This window comes from Ambystoma mexicanum, chromosome 1q, assembly GCF_040938575.1.
Source record: "Ambystoma mexicanum isolate Mex_15411 chromosome 1q, UKY_AmexF1_1, whole genome shotgun sequence".
Classification (NCBI taxonomy): Eukaryota; Metazoa; Chordata; class Amphibia; order Caudata; family Ambystomatidae; genus Ambystoma; species Ambystoma mexicanum.
Window position 1 is genome coordinate 769,578,925 of NC_090922.1, and position 25,163 is coordinate 769,604,087.

At 49.8% G+C, this 25,163-nt stretch overlaps 1 protein-coding gene across 1 annotated transcript in view; it reads left to right on the top strand.

Annotated features, from left to right (window-relative positions):
- CDC73 (cell division cycle 73) overlaps positions 1-25,163 on the top strand; it is a 1,222,960-nt gene that overhangs the window by 614,638 nt on the left and 583,159 nt on the right. Inside the window, exon 10 of the mRNA XM_069641358.1 lies at positions 1,980-2,044. Within this exon, the coding sequence (XP_069497459.1) occupies positions 1,980-2,044 (65 nt within the window). The remainder of the gene's footprint in view (positions 1-1,979; positions 2,045-25,163) is intronic.

Below are 25,163 nucleotides of genomic sequence, written 5' to 3' on the forward strand. Positions count from 1 at the left end.
GCGGCCGCCGGGCCCCGCAATTTCCAAAAGGATTAATGTCCGGGGGGAGATCTCCCCGAGAGTGATCACACCCTCCAGTGCCAATTCCCCATTGAGGACGGTCTTCCCCCCCCCGCCAGCCACCACACCCGACCTTACTTGTGGCGGGATTCCTCTGGGGAGGGGCCCCCCGTCCAGCCAGACTCAGCAGATGTCCCCGCAGGGTGTCCTCCACGGGTTCCTCGCAGACTCAGGGTAAGCAGGGGAGGCAATCGTCCGGTGGGGCCAGCGGCCGGCACAGCCGCGGGCTATCCCGCGCGGCGCCGCGGTCGCCTCCGTCCAGCGAGACCGCCAGAAGCGCCGGCCGCCGCCTCAGACTCCCCGTCCACAGGATCGAGACTCCAGCAGGGAGCTTCCGCGTCCACCAGGCCCCGTCGGGCCCCGTCAGGTTCCCCTGTCCTGCCGGCGTCGGCGCTCCGCGCGAACAGGATGTGTATCCGCGTGCGGACCCTCGCCCCGCGGCTCCGGATGGATTGTGTATGGAGCCCGCAGGCGGCCAGCGACGCGGCTCCAAGCCGCCGGATTTTCTGGGCAGTATAACTACCGCACGATCCAGTGCCCAAGCCCCAGATTTGGATGAGTGGGGGCCGCGGCCGTCCGCCACGCAACGACGTGCTGATTGTGCTGCTAGGGCGGCTCTGAGCAAGGATGGTCGGTCTTCAGGATTGATCAAAGCCGGAGCTCACGGGCTAGTTGGCCATCTTGTCGTGCGCAACAGCGCCCCCCATGAACAACGTTTTCTTAAAGATTAAACTTTTAGGGCAATGATGACAATTTTGTAACCATCAATTAGATAGCAGGACAATTCTTAGCATGCAAAATCAAAATAAAAGCTACTCACTATTGTACATGCATCTAATCCACAAAGCTGGTGTACACGTTCTCATGCCTTTTTATTCTTTTTTTTTTTTTTTTTTTTTTTTTAATTGACCATTTCAAACAGAAATGACGTACTGAGGCAGCAATACAGGAAACTGGGTTTGTCCCTGCGGAGGGATCCTTTACAATAGGATCAAGATATATCCCAGTTAAGGTAGTCGTTTGTGTGTGTAGGATAATTAGACTTTAGCCGCAGGCAGTTAGACCCTGATCAGCAATAAAAATAAAAAAACTTGGGGTCTAGAAGTGGTGTCTGGATGGGGGAGAGTGGTGGGCAGGAGTCAGTTGGAACAATAGGTGGGAGAATCCCCTTCATTGGTCAGACTGTGAAGATGAAGTCTAGATTTGAACTGTTCAATACAGAGATAGCTTTGATATCTGAGGGAGGGCATTCCAGTGTAGGAGGGCTAATGTGGAGAAGTGGTGAAAGGGTATATAATGGGAAATAGGGGTTGAGCAGAGAGTAGCATAGAGTATTGGGAGATCTAGTCATGGTATGGAGGGACAAAACTATGAATTTGTAAATTGATTGCATTTTCGAAATGTAAAGGTTGCACAAAGTTTTTCCTTCATTGTTGGTGTACGTAGTGTTAGCTTAAAGTCCCTAATGTTCACAATGAATTGACTTCCATTCTTGAAGCGCTGCTCCAGTTAAGATACCCTCCTACTTGTAAGCAGTTGTTGGAAACTGAGAAATGAGGGACCCAGTGGACCCCCTTGAGTGTGGTTACAGATAATATGCATGGGTCATGCCGGAGTACACAGTAGAGCACATTGATCAGCTGTCATTTCCAAGTTAGTGGCATATTCGTATATTTGGTAGCGGTGTGGGAGGTGAAAATAATTTAAAACAGTCCATCGATGCAAAAAACGTTTAGTGATCCTTTCCCATATCCATTTGTACATACACGCATTTTAATGTTTTTAATTAACATGTAGTACTGTTCCAAATGCCTATACATCTGCCCAACCTGTATTTATTGTGTAGCAACTTAATTACAAAAAGAAATGTTTTGTTTTGTGCATGTAGCTTTACTTTAACTGATGTATTTTCTTGATAGAAACGGAAGGCTTCAAGATTGATACAATGGGTACTTATCACGGGATGACGCTGAAATCTGTGACGGTAAATTTTTATCATTAGTCTATTTTCATGAGTTTGCTTTACTTGAATAAACGCAGAATTTTCCATTCATAGCTCTACTCGGTCACAAAATCTCTTCTTCGCTAAGAATCCAGCAAGACTCCTAACCAAGCCTATTCATGCTACGTTCCCAAACTGTGAAATCTTCCCCCTGTTAATTCGTCTTCAGCTGGATCTTTTCTAGCAAGATGTCTTGAAATTCCCCTACACTTTTCAGTTGTAAACAGAGCAAATTGTCACCTAGGCTACCAATAATTTGCCCACTCCCTTCCAGCCACCACTTTACATTATGCCATGGAGTATTCACTTGTTTATACCATTTTCATTTTGTGATTCCCAACTCAGAAGTGAAAAGGCCCCTCTGAACTGCAGATATGAGCTCTATATATCATAAATATTGTAAGTACCGTTTTATGTAACTGAGATTCTTCTTCTTTTTTTTATGGCTGTGACTATTTTTATACACATCTTTAACTGTGCCCCTAGTTCTACAAGTTCTCAACGGAGGATATGGATGCCAACATCACACTTGCTTTTCTCCCAAAGAAGAGCACTACCTTTACATCAAATATCTCACAGCTTTGTCATTGTCCGGTTTGGGTTTGGAGCTTTCTCGAAGCCTGTTTGGGAATGCGCTTTTTTTTCAGTTGACCATTTGATGTGTTTAGTCCAATGCCCTTTCCAGGTGCTTCGGAGTTTGATTCCTCCTCCCGTTTTTTTTTTTCTCATTCTTCCGCTCCTTCTCTGGGTTAGATTTACTAGGATTTAGGGATCTAATTGTAGGTTTACTCAGAAGTGTTTCACTTCTAATTTTCTATTGTGAGTACTTGTTGTCACTGATTTAGTATGATCAGTTTTTATCTTCATGCATGCAGTTAGACTTACTGATGCTATGGTCTCTAGTGTTGAACTGTCTATAAAGTAAAGTGTAAGGGTTCTAGTCAGAACTCCCAATTGTGTATGTGTATAGATGTTAGATAGTTGCGTGAGAATACTTGCTTGAAGTTGTCATTGCTTGGTCAACATTTTAAAGGCCTAATCACATATTGTATATTTTTGTACTTATCAGAATAACAAATTATTGGAGTGCTCTGTGTGTCTCATTGTAGCCATAGACTATGCTCACACCCTCTCCTGAGTATAAGCCTTGCCTTTCTGCTGCCTACCTTGTATGGGCTTTGCTAGACTTTCCTGTTCACCATAATAGGCTGGCCTCCCAAAATCCACCACAAGTTTATTTTGGCATTCCCCCTTCACAGAACTCCTGCATGGAATCAAGTTAGTTTGTTTCCATATCAGATCCTTCTCATGCTGACAATGTCTTAAACATGCAGTTAAGGCAGGACTTACTCCCATTGATGGCAGGACAGAGAGATGTAGATATGGTCCCTCTTTGGTAATGACACAAATGCGCTGAAAACAATTGTTCAAGCAGACTTTTGCAATGCCAGTGGTTAAAATAAATTAATTCAAAGCAGACATCTGTTAAGATTTTCATCCAGGAGTTTTTGCAAATATTACCTTGTGCCTAGGTGAGTAGGAATCTTTTTCCTCTCACCTTGTCTTTTACTTTTTGCTGACTGTACTGTACAGTACTATGGTAGCACACAGAATTAAAGGAAGCCACTACTGTCACCAAGAAGTAAAGTGAGATTCACATCCCCTTTTACATTGTTTTAAGTGAGCCAGCACACCCCACCTTATATGGAGTGCTGGGGGATACAACGTATGCCCTTTCTCCAGCATGGGGTCTGGCATGGATTCACATGCTCATGAATATTCCCTGTCGTCAGGCCGGGAATCCTCGGTATAGAAAAAATCAGTATGAGTTTCGTTTCTGATCTGTCTTTCTCAGTAGTAACCAATCACTGGTCTCTGGGTCATAATGCCCCCAGCCAATGACTGCCCTCTCCCTAAGCCCGGCCCCTGGCAGCCATCCTCAGATTTTTACTGCACGTTCAAGTGTTGGGAGTCCTCGTGCTTAGCTCTCGAGCTTTTACTGCGTTTTCATGCTTTTTTCAGGACATTTTCTCATTTTTTCGGTTAAATAGAGCCTCATGCTCCACCGTTTCTACTTCCGATCAACGGGGATCCGTTTCGGAGTTTCTACGCCCCTCAAGGATTAAGATTTCGTTGAGTTACGCTTTTAGAGGATTCCAGAAGTTCCGAGGCCTACCCCGTACATGGCCCAGGAGAAAGGGAGCTCGACGCCCGGGAAGCTTTTCAGGACCTGCCCTGGATGCCAGCTTCAGAACGTTTTCAAGGAGGACGAGCATTCGTTATGCCTCTACTGTCTCCATGAGGACAAGACGCACAAGGAAAAGGCCTGCGCGTTTTGTGGGAACATGTCGGAGCGGACCATGAAGGATCGCCGCCTCCGTCTCGCCAACTGGCTGGAAGGTAAGAGCCCACTAGGCGAGAAGAAGAAAAAGAAGTCCGAGCGGTTTTCTAAGTCCTGTGAGGGTGCTCCGGCGACGGGGGCCCAACAAAAGGCTAAGCACCGCGAGTCCCCGGGCACCGGGAGCGCCGAACGGTCGGGCTCCTTGGCTGCCAGGCAGGGCGCATCCTCCCCAGCGCCATCGACCACAAGCCAATGCTCTGGCTCGGGTAAAAGGAAGTCCGAGAACCCGGTGAAGCTTCTGCAGAGGCCCCGGTCGATCTCGAAGATTCCGGCAGATGGGGAGCGAGGCTTGGACCCTCCCCCCAAGGTGAAGGCCCCAGGCGTACAGAAGTTGACGTTGGCCTTAATTCACCCTGCTAAGACCTCGATTGAGGATGTCGCCGTGTCCCTGGCTCAGCCTTTGGAGGCTACACCAGTGGAGGCGCCCTCAGGTACCAGAGTCTCCCTGCCACCGCAGAGGGAGTCTTTCAGGCCCATCGAGAAGACCCCCACAAAGTCCTCGTTGGAAAGGGTGGGGGAGGGGTTGGTGGCCGTCGTGGATACGGACACGACCTCTGAAGAGCTCATCCAAGTCGTGGAGGAGGCCCAGCCCATCGGGAGGGATCCCGACGAGGGCGACGGTGATGCAGACGAGGCTCCTCAAGAGCCCTCGCACCCGTCGTTTCCGGCGCCACAGGACACCTCGGTGGCCATGTTGTCAGCCATCCAGTCCTTATGCTCGGAGATAAGGACTAGGTTGCCCCTCCCCCCGACGGAGGTACCTGAGCCAGACCCGACGGGGGAACCGGAGCCAGGATCTTCGGAGAGCCCACCACTTAACAGGAGGAGGACACATCCTAGGCCTCCTCTCCCGCTTCTGCGGCCTTCTCCGCCTTCCCCCCGGTCCACTACCCACGGGGATAATACAGGCATGGATACGACTACGACTGGTACGGATGATGGAGGCGACGACGGGACGTGTCCCCCATCGCCCCCCTGCCCGGGCGTCCCCGCCCGACGAGATTGGATCCTTCCATGCTATGATTTCCAGGGCATCCAAGCTCTTCCAGCTCTGCCCCGAAGAAAAGAAGGAAGGGTTCCTTTACCAACGGTGCGAGGCTAAAAGGAAGACGGTCCTCGCCGTACAGCTTCTTGATGACATCTGGGATGAGGGGCTCTCCCTCCTGAAGAACCCTGCCATGGCTCCTGCGAAGAGGGACCGGTACGAGAAGAAGTACCGAGTCCCCTGACGCTGCCCCCTTGTGCCTTAGGGCGCAATCTACCCCAGATTCGGTAGTTTCGGCGGCGGCCAAGAAGAAAGCGGGGGGGGGGGCGCATCGGCCTCGACTTCAACCTCCCTGCCGGACGGCGAGGGTAGGAAGCTGGATGCGATGGGACGATGGGTCATCTCATCTGCAGCGACGACCATCAAGGCGGCCAACGCCCTGGCCATCGTAGCCTGCTACGACAGGGAGTTATGGTTCAAGATCGCCCCTCTGTTGGACTTCCTTCTGGACGCCAAGAGGACTGAGGCCCTTGAAATCTTACAGGAAGGTGAGATTGCCTCGGACCACGCCATTACGGTGGCTACGGACATCGCCGACACCGGTTTCCGTCAGTTGGGCAACGGCGTTTGCCTGAGACGACGAGGATGGCTCAAGGCGACGGATTTCTGCCAGGACGTACAGACCAAGGTTTTGGACATGCCCTTCGATGGGAACAACCTTTTTGGCAAGGCGGTTGATGAGTCCCTTCAGGCGATCAAGACGGACACAGACGGCCCGTGCACTGGGTGTGCTCCAACAGCGACGGCCGTCCTTTCAGAGCTCCGGAGGCAGACAGGGTGCCTCCAAGGGAGCCGGCAGCAGCTCCTCTACGTACCGTCAATCGGCAAGATCTGCGTCGCAGGAGGCCTACAGGAGACGCGGCAAGTCAGGTGGATCCCGCCGTCGTCACCAAGGTGGTCAAGGAGGCAAAGCGGCCTCCAAGCAAGATTGAACCGACCGTCGGGTCGGGCCCCCGCCGAAGCACCCTGGTGGGAAGCCGGCTGACTAAGTTCGTCGGCGTGTGGGAGTCCATCTCCACTGACCGTTGGGTGCTGGATGCCCTGGCCCTGGCCCTGGGGCACGCCCTCGAGTTCCACAAGAGGTGCCCCCACATTCCTCCCGTCAGGAAGGAAAATCACGTCCCTCAACTGCTGTTGGAAGGAAGGGCGATGCTCAGGAAAGGTGCCATCGAGCTCGTTCCAAAGAGGCTTCAGGGCTCCGGAGTTTACTCAAGATACTTCCTCGTAAAGAAGACAGGAGGATGGCGTCCCATCCTGGACCTGCGACGACTGAACAAATACATCAAGGCACAGCAGTTCCGGATGGTCACCCTCCAGCACGTGCTGGGACAGCTGGAGGAGGGCGATTTCCTGTCGTCGTTGGACTTGGAGGATGCATACTTCCACATCCCTATTCTAAAGAGACACCGAAAGTTCCTCAGGTTTGTGGTCAAAGAGCGGCACTACCAGTTCAAGGCCCTCCCGTTCAGATTAAAATCGGCGCCCAGGGTATTCACCAAGTGCCTAGCACCGGTGGCGGCGCTGCTGCGCCTGTAGGGGATCCACGTCTACCCCTACCTGGACGACTGGCTCATATGGGCAAGGACAAGGGAGCTCGCCGTGGAACACACTGCGAAGACCATCCAGCTGCTCACGGACCTGGGGTTCTCCATCAACGTTCCAAAATCCCACCTGGTCCCGTCGCAAGTCGCCGTGTTTCTGGGAGCACAGCTCGACACAGTGGCGCGGCGGGCCTCACCGGCGGAGGAAAGGAAAAGGACCATCCTGGGAAAGGTGCAACATCTGCTGGCCACGGACGTGGCCAGAGTGAGGTCTATCAAGTCCCTCCTCGGAATGATGTCCTGCATTTATCTGGTGCGCCACTGCAGACTTCGGATGCAGCCCTTGCAAGAATTCCTCAACGCCTACTGGATCCAGATGACGGGCAGCTTCGAGGACAGGATCCCACTCGACGAAGCGTTCCGTCAGGCGATACGATGGTGGGGGTGTCCGCTCTCATCTGACGGCGGGGACAGGTTTCCTAGCCCCGGTCCACCTGGTGACGGTGACGACGGATGCCTCCCTGGAAGGTTGGGGAGCGCACACCGGGGGTCTCCACGCAAGAGGCCTTTGGTTCCCAGAGGAGAAGACTCCACATCAACATCTTGGAGCTCCGTGCAGTGTTCTGGGCCCTCGGGTCCTTCCTTCCGTCCCTCAAGGGCAAGGTGGTGAGGATCTTCACCGACAACACCACCACGATGTTTTACATTCGGAAGCAGGGCGGCACCAGATCACCTGCCCTATCTAAGGAAGCCCAGGATCTGTGGCATTGGGCTGTCGCCCAAGGGATGTTTCTGGTACCCTTTCATCTGGCAGGGATAAAAAAAAACACCATCGCCGACTCACTCAGCAGGGAGCTGCGCTCGTGCCACGAGTGGGAACTGCGCCAGGATCAAGTGGACTGACTCTTCCGACGATGGGGCGAACCCCAATCGATCTCTTCGCGACGGCGGCTAACTCCAAGTGCCGGAGGTTCGCCAGCGGGTTTCCCCAACCGAGGAGCATGGGCGATGCTTTCTCGTTCCCTTGGGACGGCCTGTTCCTTTATGCGTTCCCGCCGTTGCTACTCCGGCTCGTCAACCAGCTCAAGAGGTCCCGGTGCAGGATGATCCTTGTCGCACCGGCATGGCCGAGGCAGATCTGGTTCCCGGACCTTCTGGACTTGTCAGCATCCACACCAGTCAAGCTGCCAACGGACGCGGATCTTCTCTCCAGAGAAGGAGGCGCCATTTTTCATCACGAACCAGAGTCGCTGAACTTGCAGGCCTGGCTCCTGCAGCACTAGAGTTTGGAGGATACGACATCCCGGCTGACTGCAGAGAGGTTCTTGCCAGGGCATCCTCAACTCTCAAGTGCTACGGACACAAATGGAAGAGGTTCTCTGTCTGGTGCTGTGCACAAAAGATTAACCCGCTGCGGATTACGGCCCCTCAAGTATCGCCGTACCTATTGTCCCTGGCCAAGGCTGGCCTACCTCACTCTTCCATCAAGGTACATCTGGCTGCCATCTCACGTTACACCAGAACTACAGGACGGGCGTCCTTGTGGTCTCATTGACTGGTGAAGGAATTTATGAAAGGACTGTTCCGATCATTCCCGCTGGTGAAGGCCCCTGCCCCGGCGTGGGAGCTCAACGTGGTGCTGACTAGGCTTATGGGGGGGGGGCCCCATTCGAGCCTATGCATTCAGTGCCGTTGAAGTTTCTGTTGTGGAAGACAGCATTCCTCGTGGCCATCACCTCTGCACGACGAGTGGGAGAGATCCAGGCCCTGTCTTGCAAGCCTCCATACTTGACTTTTCACGACACGAGGGTGGTGCTGAGGACGCACCCCTCCTTTATGCCCAAGGTGCCGTCGGACTTCCACCTCAACGAGCCCTTGGTGTTGCCAGTTTTCTTCCCATCGCCTTCGTCGCTGGCTGAGAGGAATTTGCACTCGCTTAATGTAGCTAGAGCGCTGAAGGTCTACGTGGACCGCACAAAGAGTTTTCGTAAAACATCACAGCTGTTTGTGAACTATGGACCTGTGAATCAGGGGAAGGCTCTCTCGAAGACTTCCATTTCCAGATGGCTCTCCGGCTGCATCATGCACTGTCACTGGTTGGCAAACCGACCGTTGCCAGGCCGTCCGAGGTCCCATTCGACCAGAGCGAACGCTGCTACTACGGCGTTCCTGTCTGGTGTGCCCCTGCTTGACATCTGCAGGGCTGCTACGTGGAGGTCGACGCACACCTTCACGAGATTCTACTGCGTCGACCGGGATTCCAGGGAGGAGTCCAGAGTCGGCCAGGCAGTGCTGCACAACCTGTTCGCCTAAGGTGAGCCTGATGAGGAGGTCAGAGTTGCTTAATGTTGAGTTGTTGTATTGCTTGATATTGAGCCTTTTGCCACCTCCCGTGGTTGTGCATGTGTATACTGCTATGTATTCTTATATTCATGAGCATGTGAATCCATGCCAGACCCCATGCTGGAGAAGGAACAAGTTACTTACCTGTAACTGTTGTTCTCCAGCATGGGTCTGGCATGGATTCACATGCGAACCCTCCCGCCTACCCCTCTGCGGCTCTTCACTTGGTCATACTGCTACTTCACGTGCTACCAAATCTGAGGATGGCTGCCAGGGGCGGAGCTTAGGGAGAGGGCAGTCATTTGCTGGGGGCAGTATGACCCAGAGACCAATTATTGGTTACTACTGAGAAAGACAGATCAGAAACGAAACTGATACTGATTTGTTTCTATACCGAGGATTCCCGTCCTGACGACGGGGATTATTCATGAGCATGTGAATCCATGCCAGACCCATGCTGGAAAACAACAGTTACAGGTAAGTAACTTGTTCCTTCTTGCTTACCAGATAACATTTTTGTTATGATAGCAAGTTTATTTGAATGGCTGGTGGTAGTGGTTTTACCTTTTTGACTTTTTAGTCGTACTATGCGCAAGCTGTTAAAACCGCCTCTATAATGCACAGACGGGCACCCATTCAGCTAGAAATGTTGGCTCTTTTTTTCACGATTTCTCATTTGCTTATTGTTTCTAAGGTCTTCCACTGCCATTCTAGGCGCGAACAACCTCGGTGGAAGTTTTGTCCTCGGGAATCCTTTGTATTCCCTGCCAAGGCTCTAGAGCGTCTGAGAAGGCGGGAAGTGAGGGAGGAGTTCAAAACTCTGCAGAACTTTGTCTTTCACCTTAGCTGAAAGGCACCAAGTCCCAATGGGGGGATGGAGGTGGAGGGAGCTGGCTGTCCTGATGGACAGCCCCTTTCTGTAAACTCCAGGGAGGGTTTGCAGAATTTGTGCTGTAATTCCTGATGAAGACTCCAGCCTGGAAGCTGCTGAAAAGTCGACCACTGGAACTGAATCCGAAGAGGAAGATGAAGAAAATACATCTGTAGTGATTTCAAGCGATCGGAGGTCCTTTTGAGTAACCGAAGCCTGGTGCAGCCCTTTCGCCCGAATGCAACGATTTCTACCCAGAGGCTGGTGAGATCCAATAGTCCCGGGAAGATCTGCGTTTTGTATCTTCCCACGATTTGCTGCGTCCTTGCTGGGCTGCAAACGACCAATAATCTGGGACCTCGAGTCTGAGTGCAGTACATGGTCTTCCGAAGTCTGAATCTGTCTGAAACCCTGGACTCCTGCTGGATCTCCAGAGATGCAATTTGAGTCCTTGAAATCCCCTTACCAGAGTGCAGGACCAGAGAAACCGACCAGCGACATTCATTCTTCTTCTGGCTGCTGTAAAAAGGCACTAAATCCACAGAGCTGCGAGAATCCGTCAAGAAACTTTGCTGGAAGCCTCCTCGGACGACTGCTGCTGCAAGTTCTGCTAGGTAAGAATTAGTGCAGTCCAACTTGTGTGGGACTACACAAGACTTATTTACTTGTTTAAAACACAACTTTTAATATAGGCCTGTACTACACAAGTTGGTAGTGTGACTGAGCGGCCAGGCTCATCTTAAGAGGGGTAATGTGAGCTGTAGAGCTTTGCAATGAAACTAGTCAATAAAAGTATCCAATTAAACACTTACACACTTAAAGTTATAATAAATTATTTATACACGAAGATATTTAAAGCATTCTTTAAAAAGCAGTAATTGGCTGTAACATGAATTCAGAGTTAAGGTTCAATTCAACAAGTTAACATTAAAGCCGGTGAGTATTTTATTCATACGTTACACATGTTCCAACACCCGGGGGTGACGTCATTTGAGGTCAGTCACATTTTTCTGATGCTTGTTAATCTGCTTAGAATCACATGCTGTGCATATGGTCCGACATCTAGTGGTAACCGCTGAGTATTGCATCTTGTCTTTTGGGGACCAAAAAGGGACATCAGCATAGGTGTGTCTGTAACACTATCCCTATCGTAACGTGTAGTGTACCCAAAATCCCTCACGCGCCAAGGTCCCTCAGATTGTTTTTTCCACCCAGATAACTGGTCACCCTATAGCGGAGATCTTCATAAGAGACATTGTTTATCTTTGTACCGACATGCCTATTATTTCCCCAGAAGTCACTTCCACAGAGATTCATGCAACTTCAGCGAAGACTGCGGGAATTTTCTACGGTGGTGGATTTCGGCGCCTAAGATCCGGTGGCTGAGCCATCCACCTGGCCGGGCCTTCTGGCCGGCCTACAGAGTAGGGAGAGTGGGGTCGGGGTGGCCATATCTTTCGTTATGTCTTTCCTCTTTCACCCTCTTTTCCCTCTAGGTCTGGTTATCTTTATTTATACCTTTCGCTATGGAAAGGACACTATTTAGGTTCTGCCCTAAGTGTAGGGTCAGGTACCTGTGGAAAGACTAGCACAGAACGTGTAATTCTCGTCTCCCCATAGATCACAGTGAGAAGCGGTGTGCAACTTGTAAGCTCCTTCGGCCTTTAAGGAGCGATGTGTAAAGTGGTGTGCTGCGTACAGTATGTCGCAGGCTAAACCTTTCCCCCAACCCCACCGCCACCGAAAGTGACGGAGGCACTGATGATGACCAGACATCTGTGTCGGATGTCATAAACCTTGAGGCGGACACTTCTAGGTCCGCCACGTCCGTCCCGACCCTTCAAGGCCTGATGCAAGTCTCGCTTCAAGGACAACACCCGGCGACAAGGGCGTACAGAAACAACGAAACACAAAGCGCACAACCCCACCACAGATTTTGCGGAAATTTCGACAGAGTCCTCTGATCAGGTAGATCAGCAGCCTTCCCCGCATCCACAACAGCATCTTGCGACTGGGCACTCCAAAAAAGTGCACTATCTCTAAATCGGGTTTACACGCCGAAGCGTGGTCATTCGACACTCCGGCGCTCTCTTCGGGCCCGGTAGGCCCGAAACCTACTACTAGGCCTCATAGCCGTTCCACAGGTAAAATCTACCACTAGGCCTTCTGACCAGTTCATTCACGCCGATTCGGCAGAGATTGAGCAAAGTATTTCAAGGATTACTTCGGCGGTTGGGCTGGTACCTAAGACACGGTTGAAACGCATGGAGCGTGCCGTGGACAAGTCTAAAGACACACCATGGTGCCCCAATACTCCTGAAACCTCAGAGGACAGTCAGGAGCCTCTGTCCAACATTTTTGGGGACAAATATTGACGCCAAAGAGCAGAGGAAGATTTTTTTCCACCTTTTGGGCCCTTCTGGTTCATCTAAGTGGACCAGGGAGAGGTTCGAATGGTGCATGGACCGTCTCGAAAGGATTGTCTCGTGTTCTGAGCATCCTTCCCCCTAAGAGATCTTGTGAAGACCCTCTTTTGGGGGTCAGCTTCACGTTTCCAGGAAAATCTTGACTCTCAGCCCTTGGCTTCTGCCCACCATGAAGATATGGTCCAGATGGACACTTACCAGGACATCTACAGCGAAGAAGACCCTTCATCCTACAGGGCTACCGAGGACTAGGCGGATGCCATGGACAACTCGGAGGAAATGGAGCTATGGACGCTCCCCACGCAAGATCAGGACACTGATGTTCTATGCCTGGATTCTCCTCCAACCACGCCGGCTCACCAGGCCTCGCCTGTAGACAATCAAATGGCCTTCAATGCCCTCTTCAGGAAGGCAGCAGAGCACTTTCAGATCACTACCCAGGAGGCAGTACCCGCCAAGACTTTGAGCAGGACATTCTCAAGGAGAAACCCCCTCAAGCCAAGCCATTCCCCTCCTAAACTCTTTTAAAAGGAGATTGCCCCCCTCCCTGGTCACGCCAGCTCAATCCCGGGCAGTGAACCCAAGAGTGGAATAACTATTTCGGCCTGCTCCTTCGACACCCTTGACTCCGGAAACGGTCAGGGGGTACCCCTTGCTACAGGGGAGGCACCTCCGGATAAGGATTCCAAGAGGTTGTACACCGTAGGGAAGCGTGTTATCTCTGCAGCTGCATACACCACAAGCATAGCGAATAACACCACGCTGCTTGCCAGTTATGCAGACGCACAATGGAACTTTGTGCAAGGTCTCCAGGAGGTTACTGAACCCGCTAGGTCCAGGTTTCTTGTTCATGCTATCAGTATTACGTGTTACCATACCATCCTTCTCTCTCCATATTCCTCTATTTACTCCACTAAAATCCCTCTCTTCTTGCATGTCTCTGCGTGCAAAGCTCATCTCGCCCTCTGCTGCCCTGCCCCCACCGTTTCTGTTTGAACAACCAAACTGTTTACACATTCCAATCTTTCACAGTGTACCATAACTTCACACAGAACCAAGTGGCGCTTCTCTTCTCTCATTCGTTCGGGATGGCTTCAAAATGCCATAGGCCTCATGCTTTCTATTCTCGAATGTAGTGCCTAACGCATTCATTCATACCAAGCACTATACTCAAAGCTCAATGCATATTCTAAGTGCACACTCATGCGTGCTGTCTCTACAATGCATACATAATACATATAACGTATATCTCTACATGTCTCTACAAATATAACGTGTCTCTACATGGCACTAGCAAGGCACTTCAATATAACAGGCCTCTTTCTATAGCAAATGCAAATGGCTACATAATATGTGGATAACTAAAATCACACTAATCAGAATGATGGATAACTAAATCCGTAAATGGGTAATGATTCTCTAATGATAACAAACCAGGCTTCTCCATACTATCTGGTTTCACACCCACAGGTAGCATCCAACCATATAAATCTGTTAGAACTGCTAGCGGTGTTCAAGGCACTGAAGGCTTTTCCAGCACAGCTAAAGGGGAAGACAGTCCTGGTCCTGACAGACAGTACCAAAGCCATGTATTACCTAAACAAGCAAGGGGGCACACACTGTCCAGGGCTATCCAAGCTGTCCCAAAACATTTGTATATGGACTCTCAAACACAGGATGTTTCTGCTGTTCCAACATGTTCCAGGGAACTCAATCTTCTGGCAGACGTGCTCAGCAGAGATTTCCCACTGCCCGAAGAATATGAATGGAGTCTGCACGAAGACATCGTCTCCAACGTCTTTGCAGAATGGGGCTTCCCAGAGATTGACCTGTTCGCTAATCAGGAGAACACCCAATGCCAAGACTACGCCTCCAGGTACCCCCAGAACCGCTCCAAGGGGAACGGACTATGAATAACATGGTCAGGGAATTTTTTTTATGCTTTTCCCCCAACTCCCCTACTCAACAAGAGTGCACAAGATGCACTAGGAACCAGTCCTCATGATATTGCTAGCCCCCATGTGGGCCCGCCAACCCTGGTTCGCTCATCTAATGGAAATGTCCCTCTCCCCACCAGTGAAACTACCCTGCCCGTACAACATGTCGCAGGACAGGGGGAGACCCTACACCCATGCCCACAAACTCTGAACTTAGCTACCTGGCTCCTGAGGTCATTGTTTGGACACCTACAGCTCCCTCAGAGATGCATGGACATTCTCAGGGAAGCTAGGAAACCTAACGCCCGATATTGCTCTTCCAGTAAATGGAAACGCTTTGTCATCTGGTGTAATACCAAGGGCGTCAATCCCATCGATTGCTTACCCACACACTGTGCTTTATCTAACCCATTTGTTAGACGCAGGACTGGTCTTCAATACCCTAAAGGTTCATTTTGCTGCTCTCGGCCTACACCAGGTCACAATAGAAAGTGTCATGGTGGAAAATACTGGTTATTAAGGCCTTTATGGAAGGGGTTATAAGAATCCATCCCCCCATTTCTCACCAAGCTCCTGGATGGGATCTAAATGTGGTTTTAACCAGACTCATGGGATCTCCCTTTGAGCCAGTGCATAAAGCAAGTCTAAAAGACCTTACTTACAAGACAGCCTTCTTAGTGGCTATCACTTCTATTGGAAGGTTTAACGAACTACATGCCCTTTCTGTCCTAGACCCTTTTGTTACAGTCCACAGGGATAAGGTGTTTCTGCGCACTCATCCCAGATTTGCGCCTAAATTCATCTCGACGGTCCATGTGAACCAATCGATCGAACTACCCACTTTCTTCCAGAATCCCACGAGCATGTCCGAAAGAAGCCTTCACACACTAGATGTGCGCAGGGCAGTTATGTTCTACCTGGACCGAACGAAACCACTGAGAAAAAAACAAAATTTTCGTTTGTGTCAGCTGGCAGAGAAGGGGATCCTGTCTCTAAACCGGCTATCTCAAGGTGGATCGTTAAATGCATCACACTGTGTTTCTCTCTTGTTAAGAGAGAACTGCCCTTCAAGCCTAGAGCACTCTACTCGGGGCACTGGGGCTTCCACAGCATTAATTGCAAATGTTCCCTGTGAAGTCCATTTGCAAAGCGGTAACTTGGAGTTCTGTACACACCTTTACAAAACACTATTCCCTAGACACTCATTCTAGATCTGACTCTCAGGTGGGACAAGCAGTATTAAATCTTTTCTCTGCTTTTCCTTCTCACAACCCACCTCCAACTCCGGGAACTGCACGCTAGTATATGCACAGCAGGTGATTCTAAGCACATCAACAAGCATCAGAAGACATGCATTACTCACTGTAATAGCATTTCTGCATTTCTGATGATTGTATCTGCTTAGATTCACATGCGCCCTCCCTGCCTCCCCGCTCGTGGTGGAAGGAACATGGACGTCTTACTACTTCTTTCTTTATGTAATCACTCACAATAGCTTTGGGCTCCCTCATGACAGAAGAAACACAATCGGAGGGACCTCAGCGCGTGAGGGATTTTGGGTACACTACACATCACAATAGGGATATTGTTACAGACACGCCTATTCCGACGCCCCCTTTTCGTCCCCGAAAGACGAGATGCAATACTCTGCGGTTAACACTGGATGTTGGACCATATGCACGGCATGTGAATCTAAGCAGATACAATAATCAGAAATGCTATTACGGTGAGTAATGCTTGTCATATAGTATCGCCTTTGCAATATTGAGTTTACAAAGAAGGAAAGGAAAGGTTGGGGTTAGATCAGAACAGACTGATAGGTCATAATTCAGATTCTCGCAAAGGGATGCGTTCAGTCAATTATCCCATATTAAAAGGACCAAATAAAGACCCATTACTAAAAAATGAGGAGTGGTGCACTGTTGGGGAGAATTCTCATAAATGTGCTAATTCCCTTCACCTTAGAGACCCCCAGCAACTTTGCTGGATTTTCAGGACTTGATTTTATTACCTGGAGAGTGTGAACCTTTTTCCCTGCTCTCTCATGTATTTTGATGTGTTTTATTCTTGTGTTTTTTGATTATGGAGTTTTAGACGACTCCATAGGCATCTTTTCATTGGTGTCGCACAGCACCCTCAGTGCAGTGACACATTGGAAGCCTTTTAGGCTGACCCAAGGTTTAAATACCTTCTCTGAAATGAATGGGAGAAAACTGTTTGAAAGGCGAGTCTCTTGGCTTGGAAGGCAGTCAACCACTGGAACGAAAGAACCGAAGACGAGCTGGAAGAGGATGGCTGCTGCAACTCCTGGACCATTGGTTTGCCCGGTGAAGCCCTGCTGCAGGTCCGAATCGCCAAGTTCCTCTCGACGGAGAAGCCCTTCAAGGACGACTTCTCCCTTTGAGTTGGTGGGACCAATCAACTCGTAAGCTACCTGGATACCATTCTCTGAGCTGGTTGTATTTTCCTCAGAGTGCTGCTTGAAACCGAACAGCCAGGGAGAAGGACACCAGTTTGTGTGCATGACCACATCTACCGTAATTGAAGATTTGTCTTTGCTAGCTTTTTGACCAGTCCAAGTGCAGGAGTCCCCCGATGTCCTCCCTCTTGTCCCCACGACTGAGGCTCAGGAACGGCAAGATCTGCAGGAACTGCCAGGAACAAAAGTCTTCAGCTGCATCTTTTTCTTCATTGTAAGGTACTGTGAAAACCTGACCGAGAGAACTTACCTCTGACTGTGAAAGTGCTTGAAACTTTGGCAACTTGCAGGCCTAGTCGGCTTGTGACCCAACATATGAATCTTTCTTTTATGAACTACTTCTGTGAACTTTGGCAAAGACATTTCAGTTTAACTACCAGAACTGCCTTATCCTATACAAGACTTTAGCCCATTGACTTTGGCCTAACCTATTGCATTGAATTGACTCCTCTTGTGAACTCAAACTAAGAGTAACTGTAATCTTTTTATTAACCTATGCCTTTTTGCTCCTACTTCAAATATTCTGAATGCCATTTTGCTCCTCCTTCCAAGTAGTTTAAATGCCTCAGAAACTGATAGTGTGAAGTATTGAAGTATATGTTTGATATATTGCCGCCTCCTAGTGAATGTTTTATAAATGAATGTGAAATAAATTGTTTTACCAAGAAACCTTGAGTGTAAGAGTTTGTTTGAATACTTGTAATTGTAGACCTTTGTGTAACATCATTACAGCTCACATTCTCCTCTTGAGATGAGCCTGACTGCTCAGTAATGCTACCAAAACTGTGTAGTACAGACTTGTACCAAAGGTTGGTTTGCTTACACCTGTGGTCCTAGTTGTGTAGTGGTCCCAAAGGGTACTGCACACAAGTTGCCTAACGTGTACCAATATTCAGACAGCCATGAAAGATGAACCTGAAAAAATAAAAGTAATAGAAGAAAAACTCCCTGAATAAAGACATGCAGCCTGAGTTCTGTGATCTCAGTCAAGGCTGACGCTCAGCAGATATTTAATTTCTCACACTTCTCCGAAGCACAATTAAAAAAGATTATCATGTAGCTTAAAACACCAGCTGCAAAGAAGACCCTTGCTCCGCCATGATCATTAAGGAGTACTCACCCTTGCTTATCACCACCCTAACCAAATTCGTCAATACCTCTTTTGCTCAAAATTGTGCCCTAGTGGTTCTCAAGAACGCTTGGATCACTCCTTTGTTAAACAAAAAAAAAGATTAATGTCCTCTGATCCCTACAAATTATAGGCCCATCACAAATAACGTGTTTCTTCTGGGTTGCTTATAACCAGATCTCAGTACACCTCAATAGCTCAAAGCGATTGCTAAAATATCAATCAGGATTTCGACCAAATCATGGAACTGAGACCGCTCTCCTTGCCCTGAAAACACAGTTGCTCTGATCAATGGATAAGGGCGAAACCTCTCTGCTCATGATTTTAGACCTTTCGGCGGCCTCTGACCTGGTGGATCACTCCATCTCGCCAGGTTAAGGGACATTGCCTTCCTCTCAGACCATGCTATGCAATGGATCACCTCCTTCCTAAGTGGAAGGCAAGGGAGGGTTGCTAGTGGTCTTGCCAAAGCAAAACCAGTCCCTCTTACCTATGGGGTAGCAAAGGGGGCGTGTGTTGTACCATGTCTCTACAATATATTTATGGTAACGTTTTTCAACATGCTAGAACAGGAGAGCAAACTGCCAATTACGCAGATGACACACAATGTATTATCCCCATATCAGGATCACACAGTACCAACAAGAACATCAATAATAATGCCTGTCTCACTATCCTCACCTGGATGGTTCGGAATGGCTTGGCTTTGAATAGTGAAAAAACTGGGTTTATGATTGTGGGAACGGCCACTAGACTGGCAAAAGTAGACCCAATGTTTAAATCCTTCAACATTGACAACTGTAAGATCGATGTTAAGAGGAAAGTAAAAACCCGAGGAACTATTCTGGATGAAAACCTCCATATGAAAGCTCAGGTGAGCAAACTTTTCTCTACATATTCTTATTATCTAAAGTTATTCCGACATCTACGTTCTTTCATATTAGAAAAAAATGTGGATACAATCGCCAGAGCGATTATTGGCTCCAAAATGGATTATTGTAACCTTCTTACTGGCATTACACAAGTAGACATCAACTGCCTTCAGGTTATTCAGAATGGCGCTGTCAGGGCAGTGAAGGGTCTGTGATGGAAGGACCATGTGTCAGAGTTGAGGCAGAGCCTGCACTGGCTCCCTGTCAAAGCCAGAGTGCATAGTTAGGATGCTACTCATTAAACATAAACGTGTTAGGGGTCACATGCCAGCCTATTTATCTGAGGCGATTGTGAAAAAGCAGAACTCAAGATCATTAAGGTCCAACAACACCAACCTCCTAAATACAGCATGCTGAAAAACAATTAAAGCCCTCAAGGGAGCCTTCCATTTAGCAGCTTGGAATGCTCTCCCACCAGGGAGATTGAGTCTACAGATTTGTTTAAAAAGAAACTTAAAGCTTTCTTGTTCTGTTAGTCTTTTGAATTTCAGGACTCTCCCGTTATTTAGTTTAAACTTATCTGATAAACTCTGTATGTGCGTTAGTCTTGTTATATTTCATTTTGGTTCCCTTAAGCCTCTGGGTACCTGGAGTGCAGTAGAAATGTAAAGTGTTCAACATTTAAGACCTGTAAGGGAATAAACACTACCAAAGCCAATAGGTTTAGAAGGGGGCCTTTACGGAGCTAGGACAGCCAAAGTCAATGGACAAAGTCAAAGTTCAGATGCTCTTCTTAGAAAAATATTAAGTAGTCATTGTTCATACAGGAAATCACAGTAACGCAAGTGAAGTCATGTATAGGAAGCACAAACTGTAAGGCCAATGCAGGTAAGTTGATGTCAACTTGGTGTTGTGTTAAATCGCACTCCCAAAGGTAGGCAGCACCCAAAATGGCAAAAAGACAATACCCCAAGCCCCACAGTACCTTGAAAATGAGGAAAGTGTTCCAGCTGTTTGCCTTCACGATGCATTGCAGTAGACCCTTGTTCTTGGTCGTGGCGAGGAAAGGAAGGCCATCTGCCGGACTCCTGTGGCAGCACTCGAGAGAGGGACTCGGCAGGAAACGATTTCTGTTGTTTCAGCGTCTCTGGTTTTTGCGCCTTTTCTCAGCGCGAATGAAGAACGAAAAGCTCTGGTTAGGATTTCCTTGATCTCTCTGTCCTCTCTGGTGAGGGGACTCTGGACGCAGATTTCTTGCTTCTGTAGGGTCGTCTGGATGCCTATGAATATCTGGCCTTATTAGGACTTTGGAAGACAATGCACTCACAAGTGATCAAGGTACCCTGGGTATTGGGCTTCTGCAGCCTTGGAAAGTCTCAGCAAGTTGGGGGTTGTGCCAAAATAGTTTCTCGAGGCTAGTTGGTCCCACCAGCCTAAGGGAGGAAGTCATCCTTTACGGGTCTTCCTGGTCGATTCGAAAACAGGGTCAGCACAGCTGCAGGGCTTCACCGGCCACTTCGCGTTCCAGGAGGGTGCTGTTGGCATCTTCTCTCTTCTGCTTCGGATTCTGTCCTCCTGTGTTCGACTCTGATCTTAGTCCCAAAAACCTTCCCATTCATTCACAGCCCTAGGCTGTCGATCCCACAGCAGTGTGGCTGTCCTAACAGGACAGCCAGCCGGCCAATAGGGACTGGTTTCACTCCGGCACACCAAGAGGCAAAGGACAGGGATGTTTTGGGACCCTCCTTCACTTCCTGCCTTTAGAGTCATACTGGAACCTGGGCGGGCTTCAGGGCTGAAGCCCATCTAAGGCAAACTACACAAAGGGCTTAAACCTGATGCAAATAGAGTAAAGGTCTAGAAGAAAATAGCTGACAAATTATGAAAAATGGTCACCCATGTGTGCAACACTGCAGCCGAGGCATCAGCCTGCAGATACTTGTCACTAGGTAGTAAAAAAAAACACTGCCACCAGCCATTTAAGTGAGTCAGTGTAACAAAATGTTAAATGAGGCATGGGTTAAAGGAATTACTAAGTAACCCCCTCCACCCCCCCACCACTCCACATAGGGTGGTGTGTTCTGGACCCATAAAATAACGGTAAGTAAGACGGGGGGCGGGTTGTAGGCCATGTTACTATTCTTGGAAACAGTTCACCCAAGAAAATGTAGTTAAACATTAGAAGTCCAAGGGACTTCTCAGTGGCACTGCACAAAAAGTGCTGTGTGTCACAATGCAAAAGCAGATGCCTATGGAGTTTACCAGACTCCATAAAACAGTAAGGAGCATAGAAAATCATTGGCAGGAAAACTGAAAAAAATGTCCCACTCACTCAAGGGTAAAATTTAAAAGCTTTGATTCTAGCAAAAGAGCTGGGGCTCTCTAAGGTTAAAGGGAATTGGCACAGAAATGAAAATTCTCCCCAACAATTTCCCGTCCAGTTATTACTTCTCCAGACCACAAAACACAGGGACCGGGTCCTGCGCTCCTGCATCCTGAAGGCATACACTCCGAAGCTGTTCTGGCTTGGTTAGTACTTACCTCAAGTCTTGTGTAAATCCTGTGAGGCTGTGGGGGTGATTTGTGTGGTTGGAGTTTGCCCATACCACTTGCTCGGGCTTAATGCTGCAACACCTATAGGGAGCCTTATCTGGTCCCTGAACGCTTTTAACTAACTCTGAAGCTAATACTTGTTAACCCCTTAAGTGCCACCGACGAGCCGGCTCGTCAGTGGAAACCACTCCAGGTTGCCACCGACGAGCCGGCTCGTCAGTGGAAACCACTCCAGGTTGCCACCGACGAGCCGGCTCTTCAGTTTTGGTACTCTGCTTTGCTCGATCCCTGCAATTGTAATCCGTTTACGATGCACGCCGGCGTGAGACTGAAAGTAATTTTCACTGCAGCAGCTATTTCGGGCTGCTGCAATGAAAATATAAGGGGAGTCTTCACCTTTCTCCCCCTCGATCACCGGCTGTATTTCAAGCCGGAGATCTAGGTGGGTATCGTTGGAAAGGGGAGAATCTCCCCTTTCCAACGATACCCTTTGTGACAGCATTGCTGCCCGTGGATCGGGCGCAGAGCGCTCTATGCGCGGGCAGCAATGCCCACTAGACATCAGGGATGTCTTTGAATGCGGGGGCTGCTTACAATAAGCAGCCCTCGCCCCCCCTCCCCGCAGCCCCCAAAGCATGGGGGCACATGTGTACAACCCTGGGGGCAGATGGCTGATCATCTTCCCCCAGGGAAGGGGGCATAAAAAATAAAGAAATGAAATCGAACGGGGATGGGGGGTGGGGGGACACAGGATTTGTTTTTGCCCACACCTGAAAGGGTGGTGCCCCCCCCTCCCACACCAAGTGGAAACGGTGGCCACCCCTTGTAGCCCTCCCTGGGGGCATATTTCTGCCCCCAGGCAGGAGTACATGAGGTGGCTCCCATCCATTTGGGGGTGGGGGAAGGGCCACCAGGAAGAAGTGTGCAGGCCCCCCATAGGATGGGGCCTGCAGGTTAGGGCCCCCCCTGGGTGCAGATGGCTGATCTACCCAAAGGGAATGGGGCAAAAAAATAAAGGGTAAAGAAAGTGATGGGAAGGGGGAGAGGGTTTGGGGGCCCTAGCCACCAGAGATTTTTTCAGAAAGGGTGTCCTTGGAAAGGGGAGATTCTCCCCTTTCCAAGGACACCCTGTGTGACAGCATTGCTACCTGCGGATCAGGCGCAAGGCGTTTGATGCGCAGGCAGCAATGGCCACTAGACACCAGGGATGTCTTTGAATGCGGGGGGGATGTGGGGGCTGCTTACAGTAAGCAGCCCTGCCCCCCAGCCCCCAAAGCATGGGGGCACATATGTGTACAACCCTGGGGGCAGATGGCCGATCTGCCCCCAGGGAAGGGGGCAAAATAAAAAATCAAAAAAAGGGAATTTTGGGTGGTCCTCTCCCCCTCGCCCCAATGGGAAATGGGGGCACCCCTTGTAGCCCTCCCTGGCGGCAGATATCTGCTCCTAGGAAGGGGCATCTGACCCAGGGTCACGGGCTGAATGAGATGCCCCCCTTTATTTGGTGTGGGGGGGGGTAGAGGGTCACCCCCATTACATTAGAAAATTACCTAGCGGTTTAGGGTGTGCCCCTCAGCCCTAAAGTGTACTGTACCTTTTTCATTTTTTGCTTTGTTTACAAAACTTGCCTTGGCGCAGAGGGGCACATTGGTGTGCCAATCTGGCGCCGTGGTGTCCAAACCGTACTGCCCCACCCACTGGGGGGGGTCTGTCCCACAATTTTTGGGGGCCCTCTCCCCCGCACCCTAAATGGATGGCGGGGGCACCTCATGCAGGCCTTCCTGGTCCTCCTACAAATGGCTGCGTGAGGTACACCCCCATCCATTTGGGGTGGGGGGGGCCCAAAAATGGTGTGACAGGCCCCCCAGTGGGTGGGGCAGTAAGGTTTGGGCACCCTGGCGCCAGATTGGCACACCAATGTGCCCCTCTGTGCCAAGGCAGGTATAGTAAACAAAGAAAATAATTCAAAATGGCAGGCTGTCCTTTAGTGCGGGCGGAGGGGCCCCCTACACCGCCGTGGAATTTTCTAATGTGAAGGGGGGTGCACCTCTCCACCCCCACCCCAATTGGAGGGGTGGCCCATCTCATGCAGCCCTCCCCAGGGGCAGATAAGTTGGGGGGCTGTCCAGCACTCCTCCCTTGGGGTGGGGGGAGAGGGCCCCCAAAAATGGTGGGACAGGCCTCACAGTGGGTGGGGCAGTAAGGTTTGGGCACCCCGGCGCCAGAATGGCACATCAATGTGCCTCTCTGCACCTAGGGGAGTTGGGTTACCAAAGGAAAAAAGTGAAAATGGTGGAACGCATTTTAGGGGGGGCTGTGGGGCACCCCAAAGGGTCTGGGAATTTTCTAATGGGATGGGGCGTTGACCCCCTCCCCCCCCAGCCGTAATGGAGTGGGTGCCATGTCATGCAGCCCTCCCTGGGACCAGATATCTGCTCCTAGGAAGGGACGCCTGAGCCCAGGGAGGAGTGCAGGACAGCCCCCCCAACTTATCTGCCCCTGGGGAGGGCTACATGAGATGGGCCGCCCCTCCAATTGGGGTGGGGGTGGATTCCCACAGGTGTCCTCTTTTGGGAAATGCATGGGGTTCCCTGTTTTTCTTGCTGGCTTCGACACCCTAGGCCCAAATCTGTAGGTGGCCCACATGAACAAAATGGTCGGTGGTGAAAGGCTTTGGATTACCAGTGGGTTACCCTTTTCCTTTTGCGCCCCCAGTAGGTGCACCCACACATGTGAGGTACCGTTTTCATCGGGACACCTGTGGGAACGCGGGACGGTAGGCCATTTGTTTGTGTGGTTTTCATAACGTTTTGACCCATTTACTGGTGCCCTTTGTCACACAACCCTTTCATTTCCCAAATGTGACCTACATTTAGTCGCTGCTTTAGGCACCATACACTTTTGTAACATGCACAAGTCACCTACCCTTGAAAAGGTCTGCCTGTGTTCTTTCAAAAAATGTATGCTTGCCGTTCCTCACCGCATTGGTTTTCCCGATTTACACATGCTAAGTGCGTCTGTCCAGGCCGTGAACATAAAACTCCTGTGTACCATGACTCAGTGTTTGGCTTGTGTTATTGCTTGTTTTCTAAAACACTACAAAAAATGTGTGCTCTCCTAACTGCAAGAGTCGAGGGAATGTAGTGGAGCATTGCTTTTCTCAAAATTCATAGAAGGCATTGCCGTACCAAGCCAACCATGTCCAACACATACCTTTTTTTTCGGTAATTTTCCCGCTTTTCCCCCCAATCTATGGCAGTTTCCCCTACCTAGTTGTTGCCTGACCTACGCAATTCACCCCTTCCTAAACTTGGAATTTTGTCTACTTTTCAGAAATATATGCCTTTCTGTACTCCAAATCGGCTTTCCTACCCTTTTCTTCCATTCCGTCCATGCATGTCCAATTGGCAAAAATGGCCAAAATCGCCTACCTCTCACAAAATGGTTGATAACCGCATCAAAATAATTTTCTTTCGTTTCCACCCAGCCTGTTCTTGAAAGCCC